At 41.9% G+C, this 16,158-nt stretch overlaps 1 protein-coding gene across 3 annotated transcripts in view; it reads right to left on the bottom strand.

Annotated features, from left to right (window-relative positions):
* Positions 1-415: 415 nt before the first annotated feature.
* Positions 416-16,158, bottom strand: part of DISP1 (dispatched RND transporter family member 1) — a 101,373-nt gene continuing 85,630 nt past the window's right edge. For all 3 annotated transcript variants that reach the window (XM_068153536.1, XM_068153533.1, XM_068153535.1), the window contains exons 4-8: positions 13,343-13,466; positions 11,969-12,096; positions 11,476-11,573; positions 9,336-9,433; positions 416-4,044 (exon numbers count right to left, since the gene is read on the bottom strand). In XM_068153536.1, coding sequence (XP_068009637.1) covers positions 424-4,044; positions 9,336-9,433; positions 11,476-11,573; positions 11,969-12,096; positions 13,343-13,466 — 4,069 coding nt within the window. In that variant the 3' untranslated portion in view covers positions 416-423. The remainder of the gene's footprint in view (positions 4,045-9,335; positions 9,434-11,475; positions 11,574-11,968; positions 12,097-13,342; positions 13,467-16,158) is intronic.

Below are 16,158 nucleotides of genomic sequence, written 5' to 3'. Positions count from 1 at the left end.
AAGGAAGGGGGGAAAAAAGGAAGGGGAAAAAAAGGAAGGGGAAAAAAAGGAAGGGGAAAAAAAGGAAGGGGAAAAAAAGGAAGGGGAAAAAAAAAAAGACCCCATAAAAAAACCAAACCAAAACCAACCAACCAAAAAAAGAAAATAAAATGCAGAAAAACCAACCCCCCCCCAAACCCAAACCAAAAAACCCCAAACCAAAACCAGTCTGGACAACATCAGGTTTTACTACATGTAATGGCTTTATGAAAAGTATAAATGTTACTGTTCTATAAAATACATTATTAATCTTTTTTTTTTTCTTCTCATATTCCAAAATGCAAATGATAATCCATTGTTTATTCAGGTCTTTCCTCTTTTTTTTTAGCAGTTGAAAAGTTAACTTCTCAAAGAAAGACACAGGATTGCCAAGTGAAAGGTTTATTATAGCGTCTTTATTAGCAAGCTTTCGTTGGAAAGCTCTGGGCGCATTAACATAGGAGGCACATTGGCTTCGATGTTTGGCATTTGACAGTCAAAGGAATTGCACTTCACTGGGGTAGCCTTGCTACAGCAGCCCTCGTGGTGAGGCTCTCTCCCTGCCCTACTCAGCAGATGTTTTTTATCAGCTGGGTCAGCCCTCACCACTCGCTCGTCCCGCGAAGAGCGCTGATCTGCCTTGCTCTCGGCTTTCTTTTTCTGCTTTGACAGAGAGGCTTTCTTGCTTTCCACCCCGTTCACTTCTGCACCACCCTTTTCATCACCCTTGCCTGCCTGCTGACAGAACCCCTTCTGGGCCTGTGGCACGCCGTTTTCACATTCAGGGCAATGCACGAGCAGAGGGCCTGCGTTTCGGCAGAGGAACTGTGAGGAGCTCATCACCTTTGGACCAGTTCTTACGTTGTCCTCTGGGTTCTGATGAGCATGTGAATCTGTCCTATTTATTCTTTGATGTGCCTGAAACTGTTGCACAGACTGGAGGAAAAAATTTTTAGGCAGAGAGTTCTGTGTCATCGTTCTCTTGAGCCTTCCTTGAAGGCAGCTGCAGTGAAGGACGTGCTGGACCGGATGCACATAACCTTCGGCAGCTTGCTGGATAGCATTTATAGGAGCTACAGAGCTTTGGATCTGTACGGTCCCCGGTGAAGGAGAACACTGGTAACAGAAGGTGTCACTTAACTGTTGACAGGAGTGGGGACTCCACTTCACTGCCACTTGCTTATATGCATCAGGACAGCTACACTGCCTGTTTTGAGAGAAAATGGGGCATATGGTGTGTTGGTCAATAGATGTCTGTAGCACAGTTGAACTAGCAACGTTTTTTATGCTTTTACTCACTTCACTACTATAGGCTGAATGTATACATGTGCTTTGGGGCCTGCTGCTGAAGAGCTCTGAGCAGATATGAGTTTCTTCATAAGTCACTTTCTCTGCAGGGTTACAGATCCCCGTTTGTGTTGCCAGAGGCTCAAGCTCATAGTGCTCATGCTCCATTTCAGGCTTTTGACTCCTGGAGTCCAGCTGATATTTGCTAACAGGATGTGATTTATTTTGACCTCTGCCTCCTTGGACTCCTGAAAAGCTCTGAGAAAAGGCATTACACCGTAATTTTTTTGGTAGAGGGATCTGGCCACAAGTGCCCTGGGGTCCAAGGCATCGGCACATGCACTGGAAGAAGAAGGTTGCAAAAGCCCAACTAATGCACATGATAAGCATCATGAAAGTGCCAAGCTGTGTGTATGCCAACACTGTAGAGGGCATCATCATTGCTCCAGCTACAAATGTAGTCAATGCAGCCATTGCAATAGCAGAACCCATACGGCTTAAAGAGAAAATGACTTTGCCCTCCCGATCGGGGTCGGGGGCTAAGCGATAAGCCACTCCATAATGAACAGCAAAGTCGACAGACAAGCCAACAGCCACCGAAATGGTGACAGATTCTAACACATTGAGCTCCCACCCCAGAAGAACGAGAGAACCTACAGTGACAAAAATAGTTCCAGCTATTGAAACTATTGCATAAAGGCTGATAATTATATTCCAAGTTGTAAGAAGCATTACGCTAAATGCAACAGCAACTGAAAGACCCATGGCAATCAGAGTGCCATCAGAAAGACTGTCCTGAAGATCATAAAATTCAAGGTTACTCACAAACCAACCATTACTAAGACCTTCAGGAGCAGAACTAAGCTCACTTGAAATCCATGAGTCCACCTCTTTGTAGAACTGATGCATTTTCTCATAAGCCAGTGTGAAGAGGTAGGTGCTTTGGAACTCCAACACCACCGCCCTGATAGTGTCATTTAGGTCAAAGCGAGGCCCTGGGGTCTTACTGTCTAAATGGTACCCTGTGCTTCTTTCTAGCTCCATTATAGCTCTCTTGATACACAATTCAAAAACTTCTTGTTTGTATGGAAAGCTCCAGTGGCTGCAGCAGGGGTAAAGAGATGGCTCATCACAGTCTTGATTTTCCATCCACTGCTTAAACGTTTCAATGAAGCAGCTTGTGAAGTCTTGCTCCTCAGTCTGATAGAAAAAGGTTTGATTTCTTAGCTTCTGACAGAAACGTAGAATCCAAACCTGCGAAGCTGGGCTGGCAATATTGAAGCTGCTGTCTAACTGCAGCTTTCCTTTACTTTTAGGGTTTAAAGGGTCACCGTTATCCTCAGGAGTGACCCCCCAGATCACTGTAATCGGCATGTGGAGCTCTTCCCCATGGTGGACGCGTTCGAACATAAAAAGCTTTTTGTATTCTGCGTCGTATCGTTCGAAGGGGTGAGAAGACCTAAACACCTGAAACTCAGAGAGCTCCAGGGAGGGCAACTTCATCTTTGGGTTTACACACACAATATATGCTCCACCGACTGTTAAGGCAAGGAACCAGAAAAGCCAAATATATCGGAATTTGATAACAATGCACGGCAGAACTTTCTCAAAGAATATCCTGGAGGCTTCGGAGACGGCAAAAATGACCTTGTGGAACATTTGGCACAGCACTGTCCAGTAGTTTTTGCTGTTGTACACCCTCTGCTGAGGTTTCTTAAAGCAACTGAAAATATTGAGGAGATAACGTTCGTGGAGGACAACTACAGCAGGTAGCCAGGTAACCATCAAAACATAATTCACCAAGATGGCAGTGCCAGCATAAACACCAAAGCACCTGATTGCCGTGATGTTGCTGACGTAATTGGCGTAGAAGGCAGCGGCGGTAGTGAAACTGGTGACGAACATCGAAAGAGCAGCGTGCTGCAACGTGATGCTCACTGTCTCAGAGGTTCCAGCATGAGGTTTGTCAAATTTGGTGTAGTTCCAAACGTCGCATAGGACAAAAGCGTCGTCTGCTCCAATTCCGACGAGAATAATCAAGGCTGTGAGATTCATGAAGGGAAAGAACTCAAAATTGAACACCACCCGATAGAGAAAGTAGGAAATGATCAGGGAGCTAATTATTGCAAACATAGTCATCAGTGTGATAAACATGGATTTCGTGTATACACACATCACTAGTAAAACAATTACAATGGCTATGGCAGGATACACAGTATCCATCAACAGGTAGTCTTGAAACAGTCTATGCTTTATTCCAAACTCAATCCCTGTGACAGTGGTGACGCCATCAGAAGCGTTCCAGTTCTCAAAGTTATCTAGGTAAATATTCATCATGCTCTCCCCTTTCTCCGTCGGGGAGAAGAGCATGCTGTATTTTAAAGCTGGTAAGACATAGTCAGCTGTCTTTGGGCTTAGAAAATCCTTGTCCACTAGGTAGTGGAGGATCTGGTAAACAGCATTGTACTTGGTACATTTGCGAGGCACGTTTGTACACTTGAGTTGGTCCTTCCTTTTGGCATTCATATCCCAGCAGTCCGGCCCCAGGGTTCCGTTGTAGTAGTATTTGGCACATGTGCGAAGCAGCTTTAGGGTGTGAGAGACGTCCCGTTCCACGATCTTCTGACACGATGACCTGTTGTTCAGAATGGCAATGTAGTTGCCCAGTGTCCAGCTGGGACAGCACGAAGCAGCAGTGGCTCTCTGGCAGAGATCACCAAACTGGGAATGAGATCTGATCTGTATAAAGACAGGCAGGGCAAAAAAAAAAGACACCAAACCCAGTTTAAGGTAATTGTCTGCATTAGTAAAAACATTCACCCACCAAAAAGAAATAATCTTGGAAGTGATGAAAACTCAGCTTACAGTCCTTTTGTGTTCATGTTTATACATTTCTTATTTCCACATACTTTTTTTTCCCTCAGTATCCTCAGCAGACTAAACCAGCAGTAACTGTACACTGCCTTGTCACAGCAGCAAAGTGTTAAGATCATGGTAATTCTGTTGTCTAAAGAGGCACAGAGAGGTGGTTGGCTTTTCCCCAGGCTTGAGGACTGTAAAGTCTCTCTTTTTAATCTTATGCTATACTCCTGACACTAAACAGCAAGCCATACAATGTGTCAGTGAAGTTTCATTCTGCTTGGAATCACATTCTGCAGTTCCCAGGAGAGGCCAGGGACTTATCATCCAGAAAGAAAGGATGTTACAGCTTCATGAAGACCTCCCATCACCTGACCACTCTTCTACAACTCTCGCTTTTGGAGTCTCTTTCAGCTCTTGTACAGCTGACAGACATTTCCCTTACACAAGTTACCTTGCCACCCAGGCACTGTGTGTCCCTGTCATGCAGGATTCCCAAGATAAGCACACAAGCACGAGTGAGTTCCATTGTGGCACGAAGCACCCCAAAACAAGCCCAGCCGCACAGAGACAACAGCCATGCTGCACACATCATGGGACAAAGTCTCAGGAGCTGACTCAGGAGTGAAGTGCACTGCTAGGCAAAACTGAAAGTATTAAAACTAGAACTGAAACTCTGAAGTAACAAGGTTGGATGAGAGACATTTTCTCAAGTCAGGAAAACTCAGCCTTGCTAGGGCAAAGGGGATGCAAATCTTAGAAGTCAGGACTTCTGTTTTGTTATACATGACCAATTAGAATTGATTCTTCAGATAGATACATGTGAGATTTCAGTCTCAATCAAGTTACAGAGAATGAATGCTTATTAGTAGAACCACATCAATAAATCCATGTGCTTAAGAGCTTGCATGATTGAAATCATTAGCTAGATTGAAATCATTAGCTATGCATATCTTAAAATTCAGGTGAGCGGAAACAGAGCACTTTGCTGGTTTTATTTTTGGCTGGGTTTTTGTTTGCCTGTTTGGTTTTGTTTGGTTGTTTTGTGTTTGGTTTTTTTTTGTTCCCTTAAGCAAAACTGAACAGGTTAATTATTAGCAGTCTTTCATAGTGCAGACAGAAGAAAAACCTGCACTTGGGGATTCTCATGGCAGTTATAAAAGCTTTTATATGGACTTAATTTTGTCAACTAGTTTCTGAACAACAACAGGCTGGCATTCCACAAAAACAGGATAATTCACATTTGATTGTTTCCAGATAAAAACACTCATGCATGCAAACTCAGGAAAAACTGAACAACCTACTAAATAAAAGGAAGCACTGGAATAGCATATCTGTGTTTTTCATGGCACATCTCCAGGTTAATCCTATGAGGATATAATAGGCAAATCAAGAGGAAAGGATTGTATTGTCTTCTCTTATGTATTCAGGTTCAAGATGGGACAATGTGGTTTGTAGGCTGTTCTTCCCCACTTGCTGCAGGCCACAAACATTCACTGGTAAAGTAACTGTTGCCAAAGAAAGTAACACGAGCTGGCAGCTGGAAATTAGAAATTAAAATCCAAAATGCAGCTCCAGATAGCTCATTAAATTGCTAAGTAAAATGTTAATGTGTTGCAGCCCTGAGCTTTGTTGGTGATCCAAAGAAAGTGAAAAGACCGTTTTGCCGTTGCCAGACCTGCTCTGCCACTGGCAAAATTCTCATTTATTTTGGAACAAGGAAGGAAACTAAGCTGTGCAACCTGTGCACATGTTGCATCTGAGGGTAGATCTGCCCCAAATGGTCCTACACAGTGACAGAGCAGCACACACACAAGGTTTGGGGGAAGCAGCCTGAACAGATCATTTACAGCCTTTGAAGTTTGTAAAATAACTGTTTACAGTTTATGGGGAAAACATTCTGCAATTAACAAGTGAAAGAAAAAAAGAGCTCTGCTCTTATCCAAGTAGTAAAAAATCAGAACACCTCCTATAGCTATTTGGTATATAAAGTTTCCATGAGGATTATAGGAGGACCATATGCTAAGCAGCTGCAGGATGGAGCCCCTAAGTGTCAGTAAAACATACAGTTAAAGTAGTTACAAGCAGATGGGAATACAATTAATACATAGGGGACATATTGTTAGTTTATACTAAAGTAAATATTAGCTGGTGCTGAAATTCTGCTTATCATCAGGAAAATGCACACATTCTAAGGTCTGCACCTTCAGCAAACAGCATCTGATTTTCCTGTCTTGGAATACAGAATGCTTTGCCACCTATTTCAACAGAACTGTGGCCCTAAACAGGCATGAATTCAACAACAAAAATAGCTACAGCCAGGAGACAGTCTGTAAGACAAGGTCACTGAAGTCATCAATTACATCCGATAGCTGTAGTTAACATCCATGCTCTCCAGGGACTGGCTGCTAGAGAACTTAGCATTCAGAAATGGGGCATACAGCAGCACTGCCCATTTCTAAATGGTATTAGAAGTGCTTAGAAATTGTTAGAAAGTACTAAAATGATTTAAACATGTAATAGAAAAGAGAAAGGAGAGGGGAAAAAAAGGAGGAGAAAGGAGAGGAAAAAAAGAGGAGAAAGGAGAGGAAAAAAAGAGGAGAAAGGAGAGGAAAAAAGAGGAGAATGGAGAGGGAAAAAAGAGGAGAATGGAGAGGGGGAAAAAGAAGAAAAAGGAGAGGGGGAAAAGAGGAGAAAGGAGAGGGGGAAAAAGAGGAGAAAGGAGAGGGGGAAAAAGAGGAGAAAGGAGAGGGGGAAAAAGAGGAGAAAGGAGAGGGGGAAAAAGAGGAGAAAGGAGAGGGGGAAAAGAGGAGAAAGGAGAGGGGGAAAAGAGGAGAAAGGAGAGGGAAAGAAAGAGGAGAAAGGAGAGGGGAAAAAAAGAGAGGAGAAAGGAGAGGGAAAAAAAGAGAGGAGAAAGGAGAGGGGAAAAAAAGAGAGGAAAAAGGAGGAGGAAAAAAAGAGAGGAGAAAGGAGAGGGAAAAAGAGAGGAGAAAGAAGAGGAAAAAAGAGAGGAGAAAGAAGAGGGAAAAAAAGAGAGAAGAAAGGAGAGGGAAAAAGAGAGGAGAAAGGAGAGGGGGAAAAAACGAGAGAAGAAAGGAGAGGGAAAAAAAGAGAGGAGGTAGGAGAGGAAAAAAGAGAGGAGAAAGGAGAGGGAAAAAAGAAGCTTGAGCCCTTTCTGAGCCCCTAGTATCTAATTTTTATTCTAAATTTACATACAAACCAGAAAGAGTTGCCAAACCTTACCAGAGCAATTTCCTTTGCCTAGTAGCTGGCAAAAAATCAACACTGCTATCATAATGCAGTGTTGTTCTGCCCAGCTGTTTGATTCCTATTACTCTTAATGCCTAAATTACGAGAGTGCCATAGAAATATTACCTGAAACAGTATTCTTTGTAATTACCTGTGGAATCGTGGGTGTAGCTTAAGGAGACAACATTTAATTTTCTCAGTTATTCCCCTTTCAAAGGAAGAGCTAATTTTATGGATGCAAGATGCATGGTGCCTATTTGCTGAAGCAGTTTCACCCTTCCCTCACAAAGTAAAGCACTATCTGAAATAATAAAGTGTGCATCTAGGGTGGAAAACAAAGAGGAAAAAAGTCCTCAGGAGTAATGCAATACTTACAAATATTATTTTTCAGAGGCAATTAACTAACTTTATTCTACTACACAGAATTTCTTCATTCAGACTGCATTGCTTTGCAATAATCTCTCTACTACCTGGGATTTACTTATGTCACCATTCTTTGTGACTAAACTTCTACAGTTGAAGACACAGATTAGCATCTCCTCCCTAGCTCTTAATTGTAACCTTTGTTAAAGGTTACTCTCATCTCATCTCCTGATTGAACTGCTGATATGATGATTCCATAGCTCTGTTCATTCAAAACTGAGATGGGTTAGTTTAAACACTGTATTTTACTCACCTGGCTCATTCTGATTGAAAAAGATAAAGGGTAATCAGATGAGCCACTCGGTTGGTGCAATAATCTCTGATGGGGAAACAAGGACCATTTCAGGAGTATGTGAAAACAAAACCTACTTGCACCAACAGAGGCCAACCAGCACAAAATGCCTGTTTAGGGGAGGGCCAAGGTAGAGTCATTACACAATGTTTCACTACAGCTCAAACACCAGCTGTTAGGGGAAATACAATGATAAACTTAATAATGAGAATATTCCTTCATGAACTAAACGTGCAGGATGAAAAAAGGAAATGAACAGATCATTAACAGATGGAAAACACATGGCTTTATTTCTGTACAGAGCCACTACACAGCATACTGGACAAAAATGTATGGTTACTCAGCAGTTCAATGGAGTTCACTCCAGCAAGTGACAAGCTTGTATTTACAAATGTACCATCCAAATGCCTCTTTTGTTTTGGCCTTCGTCAGGCAGCTTCCATCAGTTGAAACCAGGCACTGATTTCAATCAGGGTGATAAACTCCCTCCCTAGCACATGTAAAAGAAGTTATGGGAATCTCTGGAGTGGGCTGTTACAATGCTTACTTTGACTATGCAAGGTAGTGATTACAAGGTAAGCCAAGAAAAAATGACAACAGGGCCAGACAAAGCCAAAATGTCTCCTCTCATTTCCTCAGTTTTACAGAGAAAATGAATGTTATTCTCAAGTATCACTACCCACATCTAATCAATGGAGCTATATTTCTAACTACTGCATCTGTGTTCCTTTGATATCCATCTACCAGCTTATTCTCTTTTGACCTAAAAAATGCAACATCTGAGTGACCCACTGGGTGTCAGAGAAAGCTGCATATACTATGGATGGGGATGCAGTAGTTCACCTGGAGATGGAAAAGCAAGAGCAACTAATTATTGCTAGGAAACAAGAGCGAACACCCGTGGACTAATACTCTAAGAGGAAATACACAGCAAAAGCCCTTTCTGCAAAGCATCTTCTAAAGCAATCTGCCTCCACTTCATTCTGGATGGTGTTAGTAGCAAACCCAAACAGGTTCCCTGATTTAATCTGATTTAGAAACTGACAATTCTCTTTGAACTTTGTCTGCACGCTGACTGACCGTTGGCAAAAGATGTGGAAAACACTGAAGCTTCTCCTATGTGACTGGAGGGCAGCAGGCACTGAAACAGAGTTCCAAAACGTGTGCTCCACGTCTGCAACTTCAATTACATGCCATCTTGACTTACCTTCAAGTTATCCACATTGCACATGGACTTAATTGCGTTCAGATTCCATAAATTCTCGCCTTCTGTTGATGTAAACACCACTCGTGAATAGCGATCACCTGGAATGACAGGAGGGGGATTTCACAGGTTGTTTAGGTGTGCCTGGTATCAAAGGCTGAGGCAAAATCCCTCTATTCAAATTACACAGAAGAAATCTCCGTCGGGTCACGGGAATCCACCTCCTTTTCAGGACGCATTATCTATCTGGAAGACTCAGCCCGCATGAAAGTTTCGGTTCCCTTCAAGTGCTTACAGTAAATATGGCATCTTTGTATGTACCACTTAGAAGCTCTACAGACTCCTAATTCAAGCATATTTCATTCTGAAATATGACAAACAAGCAGAAATCAAGAGATCTAATCAGCAAACTATGAAATTCTTGGCACAGCATAATGGCAGCACACAGATAATAGTAATCAAAGGCTGATTTACTAAGCCATTTGGGAATATAAATAATAATTATGGAGCTGTTTCTACAGGAACATTTTTGCTCCAGAAGCCAATGACTGCAGTAGAAATTGTTGTGATACCCTTCAGGCCATTTGAAAGAATTCTCCAGCTTAGAGACACACAGCTTAAATTACATATTAAATCACATCCATTAGGAGACAGCTTTTAGGAAAGGAAATAATTACTCAGTGGCAGGGAGATCTTTATGCATAGCTAATAAGGAAAATATATATACAAACACAAATAAAGAGCACTGCATATGGTACTGTGGGGTAAGAAACATGATGATGTTAATTACAATATTCCTAAAGCTAAGAAGTGGAATTTATTCCACTGCTGTGAAGATGCAGAATTTTTGCCTTTCACCAGACTGTAATGCAACAACTCAGGAGCAGCGCTTGAGGATCTCTGATCGTGCTTTAGCATCAAGGAAACTGCAATCTGCAGATCCTGGAGCAGACAAAGAAAGATACCAGGAAGGACAAAAATGGGTCAAGAGGAAATCAGCTGTTTTCTTTATAAAATGAACTTTCCCATGGAAGCACAATTCCTCCATGACTGCCACAACTGAGACTAGACAGAAACAGCAGTGGAAAGAATGAGAGTGAGACTCTGCAGATACAGCAAGCAGGATAACAGGAGTTAAATCTGCTTCAAGTGCACAGTAGAGTTTCAAGTTCATTTCCTCTTCCTTTCACAAGGCATGCTCAGTCCAATTCAGTTCTGCTCACAGGAGCAGAACTGACAACCTTGCTCACACCTCACTTAGATGTAAGACCATAACGTAATAGGAAAAAAATATATCACAGATCCCTTTTTTCACCTTTGTTTTTTACTGGTCAGTGCACTCTCAGATCAAGTAGTATAAACAAATCATTCCACAATCATGTTTTTGTGCTCTGTTATCAGTCTTCACATATTGAAAGAGCTGCAAAAGCACCCAGGTCATTACATGAATAAAGGCAAGATCTGCATTTGCCAGTGCATGCTCTCTGCCAGAACAGGACTTATCAAAGTTTTGCAGTATGCCTTGGACAAAGTCAATAAAGACTTCTTTGTCTTTCTCATCCTCTAGCTTAATTTAGACAGCTTCATAAATCTTCAGTACCTTAAGATGGTTGGTTTTGGTTTTTCCTTTGAAAAGGGTGTTTTGTTTTGAGATTTGTGTGTGTGTGTGTCTAGGATTATTTTTTGGGGGGAGGGGTGTTTGATTTCTTGCTTTCCTCTTTTTTTCCCCTAAACAACCCAATAAATTTTGTACAGTTAGATGTCTTTTAGGACATATACAGGCAAAATATTTTGCTGTAGGGTTCTTTGAGAGTCAGTGGTACAGTTATAACTTCTTATCTAGTACGAATTAAATGCTACCTCTAGAGGCATCAGCATTACCAATAATTAATCGATATCTGTACAGGAAACAGAGTCACTTAAAGGAGGCACTTGAAGTAAACACAGTTGCTTCCTGGGAAGAACCAACAGAACACAACATTTCAGCCCAATTCATTCAAAGACTTTTGCAGCCAGGAGGAAGGTATACCTGTTGTGAATACATTGAGCAAAAAGTACTTTCCTAATAAGGCATACAACAGCTCAGAAATCCTTCAACTGGCTGAATATTTTTTAGCCTGCCTTACATCATGTCTCCACTTACTTGGAATATCACAGAAAAAGGTATCCTTGTGGAAGTTCCACTCTGCTTGCCTCTTCTCTCTTTCATAGTGATCATCTGACCATCTGTCGTCTTGATGACTAAAACAGAACAGTTTTACCTTAGCTTAGCAAAGAGATTGTTGAGACAAGCTGCACATCTTAATAGGCATTATACATGAGAAAATGTGGCTTTGGTAGACACAAAGCAAAACATTCACTGAATTTTTTTGTTCTAAGGAAATGACATTGAGCCCAGTACTGAAAGTATCCATAATTCAAAGAGTAAACTAAAGAAGTGTCTAATTTTAAGGAACTTGCAATGGGAACTCTCTAGTTCCACGTGAAAGGCCTTGAGAATTGTAAATTATCAGCTTGAGTATGTATTGAAATCAATGGCAGTATATTGCCTTCAGAAGGTACTGGAGCAAGAGCTGTGTAGATACAATCCCCTTCCCCCCAACAAGTCAAACTGCATTTTTAACACAAATGCTTACCTTTTGGCTTGCTCATCTGCATATTTGAAAGGATAGTTTGCAAGTGTTGCTTTGTACCCTGTGTTTTTCACCATATTATTCCATGTAACCAATCTCTGTCCTATGGCTGTCCCTCTTGGTTCAAACCCCTAAGCAAAGAGCATCATGAAATTCCATTAATACTTCTCATTCTTTAGCTCAAGCAGCAAAGTAGAAACATGATCAAAGTGATGGATAGTTTTCATTATGAAGCAGAGTGACTCCAGGCATCTACTTTTAAAAGTAAAATGCTTTATGACAGGTGAGACAAAATAATGACCAACTGTAGAGAGTGACAAGGGATTAAGAACTCTTGCACCTACTACTTCTCTCCCTGAGAAGTGGTGATGATTTAGTCTATCAAATGGTCAGCACTTAGTTTTCAGACAAAAGGCATCCTACAAAGTCCTCTTCTGTGTCTCAGTTACAGTGCTTTACTGATTAAACATGATTAAAACCCACTTAAGTGCGTTTTCTCTGTTTCCACAAGAGAGAGGCAAAACTAAACAATTTTGAATGTCACTTTGAAACCATTTGAATTATTTGGGCTGTGTTCAAGACCTCTCCATTTCATATGTTTAGGTACAGATATACCCAACTACAACAATAAATCAGAGTAACTTAGAGGAACAGTCTATTTTCATTTGATGATAACAACTAAATGCAGTGCACTCAATGAAAGTCCTGAAAGTCACTCATAATAGATAAGACAGCTCATGAAAAAGAAGGCATGAGTGCAATATTTAATAGAGTCTGATAAAAATTACTTCCACTCTTCCAATATGGATATAATTTCACCCCCAGAAGGCACTCTGAATCCCTTTTCCTTTAATAGATCCTGGCCCTTGGTCTTTGAAACCTGATTTAGAACGTATGGTCTGCATTGTACATCTAATTCTGGGATGAATTTACATTATTCAATCCACAGCAGTTCTGTTGAAGGACATATGACCTTTCAACAGCAAAGTGTAGAAGGAATTTAAACCAGGGGGTTAATACTCTCTGATAAGAACTGCATCTTTGTGCCACCATTAACTGCTTCCAATGTCAAGATTATTTTTAATCAGAGGAATTACAAGGCTCTTTAACAACTCATTTCTTTCATGGATTCATTAGAGCTTGCTTCTGCAAGCTTACTAGCAATTGAATCTCCCTGGAAACTGATTCTCAAACAGATTTATGGTGTAGCAAATCTTTTCAAACATATGAAGAGTCAGGTTTTTTTTTACCCCTGGGCAGACCTTAGCTTCAGAGGAATGTATCATCTGCTGTTTACTGGTATTACTGAAAAAGAAAAAACCCAGCAAATACAAAAATACTTCATTCTGACAGCACAACTGATGAACATTCACCTACCAGCAATGGATCAGAGAAATCAGGAAGATCTGGAACTAATATCCCAACCAGTGCACACACCACTATTAACACAGTACACATGCCCAGGACCACTACAGGCCAGTCGGCTATCAGCGCAGCATAGCTACATGGAGAGAAGCAGAGAAAAAGGTGATGCAGAAATTAAAAGTTGCACACAAAATGAATCCACACTTCTCTGAAGAACCACCTTGACAACCTGACCAGTTTCCTTTGTTCTACTTACAGGATATTAAGCCAGCTATCACAAGTGGATGGAAACTGGCTATTTCTACCTTTTTTCCCTCTCCCTCTTTCCCTCTCTCCTTCTCCCTCTCCCTCTTTCTCTCCTTCTCTCTCTCCCTCTTTCTCTCTCTTTCTCTCCTTCTCTCCCTCCCTCTCTCTCTCCCTCTTTCTCTCTCTCCCTCTTTCTCTCCCTCCCTCTCTCCCTCCCTCCCTCTCTCTCTCCCTCCCTCTCTCTCTCCCTCTTTCTCTCTCTCCCTCTTTCTCTCTCTCCTTCTCTCTCTCCTTCTCTCTCCTTCTCTCTCTCCCTCTTTCTCTCTCTCCTTCTCTCCCTCTTTCTTTCTCTCCTTCTCTCTCTCCCTCTTTCTTTCTCTCCTTCTCTCTCTCCCTCTTTCTTTCTCTCCTTCTCTCTCTCCCTCTTTCTTTCTCTCCTTCTCTCTCTCCCTCTTTCTTTCTCTCCTTCTCTCTCTCCCTCTTTCTTTCTCTCCTTCTCTCTCTCCCTCTTTCTTTCTCTCCTTCTCTCTCTCCCTCTTTCTTTCTCTCCTTCTCTCTCTCCCTCTTTCTTTCTCTCCTTCTCTCTCTCCCTCTTTCTTTCTCTCCTTCTCTCTCTCCCTCTTTCTCTCCTTCTCTCTCTCCCTCTTTCCCTCTTTCTTTCTCTCTTTCTTACTCTCTTTTCTTTTGTTTTTCAAGTAAGAAAGCACAACAAAAAGGCACTTTCTATCAAATCTTTGCACTGAAACATTCTATTTCTAGTCTTTTCATCATCAAACCATTATTCCCCCCCCCCCCCCCCCCCCCGATTCTGACAAAAATGAAGGCTTTATCTTAGATGTTCTTTGTGCTGCTACAGAAGGGATTAACTACAGGATACTGAAATCATAGAATCATACAATCAATCAGGTTGGAAGAGACTTCAAAGATCATCAAGTCCAGCCTGTCACCCGAGACCTCATGACTGCTAAACCATGGCACCAAGTGCCACATCCCAATAGATATTTATGTTCTTTTGCACCTACTGAAAAAATCTCAAACTGCATAGCAATAATTTACATCAAATGCTTTTACACTAAAAATAATGGGCAGAGTCCAATGGGATGGCATTCAACAAGTCCAAGTGCCGAGTGCTGCACTTTGGCTACAGCAATCCCATGCAGAGCTATAGGCTGGGGTCGGAGTGGCTGGAGAGCTCCCAAACAGAGAGGGACCTGGGGGTGCTGATCGACAGCCACCTGAATATGAGCCAGCAGTGTGCCCAGGTGGCAAAGAGGGCCAATGGCATCCTGGCCTGCATTAGGAATAGTGTGGCCAGCAGGAGCAGGGAGGTCATAGTGCCCCTGTACTCTGCTTTGGTTAGGCTGCACCTTGAGTACTGTGTCCAGTTCTGGGCCCCTCAGTTTAAGAAGGACATCGAAACACTTGAGCGTGTCCAGAGAAGGGCAACAAGGCTGGGGAGAGGCCTTGAACACAGCCCTGTGAGGAGAGGCTGAGGGAGCTGGGATTGTTTAGCCTGGAGAAGAGGAGGCTCAGGGGTGACCTCATTGCCCTCTACAACTACCTGAAAGGTGGTTGTAGCCAGGAAGGGGTTGGTCTCTTCTCCCAGGCAACCAGCACCAGAACAAGGGGACACAGTCTCAAGCTGCGCCAGGGGAGGTTTAGACTCGAGGTGAGGAGGAAGTTCTTCACCGAGCAAGTAATTCGTCATTGGAACGGGTTGCCCAGGGAGGTGGTTGAGTCATCGACCCTGGAGGTGTTCAAGAGGAGATTGGATGTGGCACTTGGTGCCATGGTCTAGTCATGGGGTCTGTGTTGATAGGTTGGACTCGATGATCCTCGAGGTCCTTTCCAACCTAAGTTACACTGTGATACTGTGGAAATAAACCACTAACCAAAACAAACAGCAAAACAAGCCAAAAAAAAACCCCAGATGTGAAGTGAAACCTTCTTTAAGTCTAAGCACAGTTTTGGTTTTTTTATATAGACACTTTTTTGTTACTGTGAGACTTCATTTTTGGCAGGGCTATTACCCACGGTGGGGTATCATTAGAAACAGATGCTTTGTTAATGATTTAATTACAGAAAGCACCGCAGCTCCTCCTTTAAACTTTTGAAAGAAAAAAATATCAAAGAGGAGGGAAGAAAAAAACCAGAAAAAAGAAATCAATTTGAAAGCAGCACCCCAAAAGAAAACATTTGTTCAATACTTAAAACAGTCATTAAAACACCCCCTCAAACCTTACAGACTAATGACCCATAAAATCCATTGTAAATGCAAAGGTGCAAAGGAGTTGCCACACGATACACAAACTAAGCAACACTAATTGTTTCGTGTTCCAGTGTCACACACTATCATTCTGAATTTTAAGAGCCTAAGAACTTTTATATGCAAATCCAATTGTCAGCATTTTCAAACACTGCAATTTTTCTTAAACTGACAGAAAAGTAGCAGGAAATGAAACCCAGAGATCCTAATTTCCTAGTGAGTTTTCTAAAATGCTTGAATCCACAGACTTTGTTTCAAGGGCAACATAAAGTTCAAGAGGAGACTTGACAGGGTGCTTGGTTGCATGGTTTAGTTG

Source organism: Melanerpes formicivorus, unplaced genomic scaffold (assembly GCF_026170545.1).
Source record: "Melanerpes formicivorus ecotype bairdi unplaced genomic scaffold, bMelFor1.0.p_v2 SCAF_26, whole genome shotgun sequence".
Lineage (NCBI taxonomy): Eukaryota > Metazoa > Chordata > Aves > Piciformes > Picidae > Melanerpes > Melanerpes formicivorus.
The sequence above is the reverse complement of the archived record's forward strand: the minus strand, read 5'-3'. Positions and strand labels throughout refer to the sequence as shown.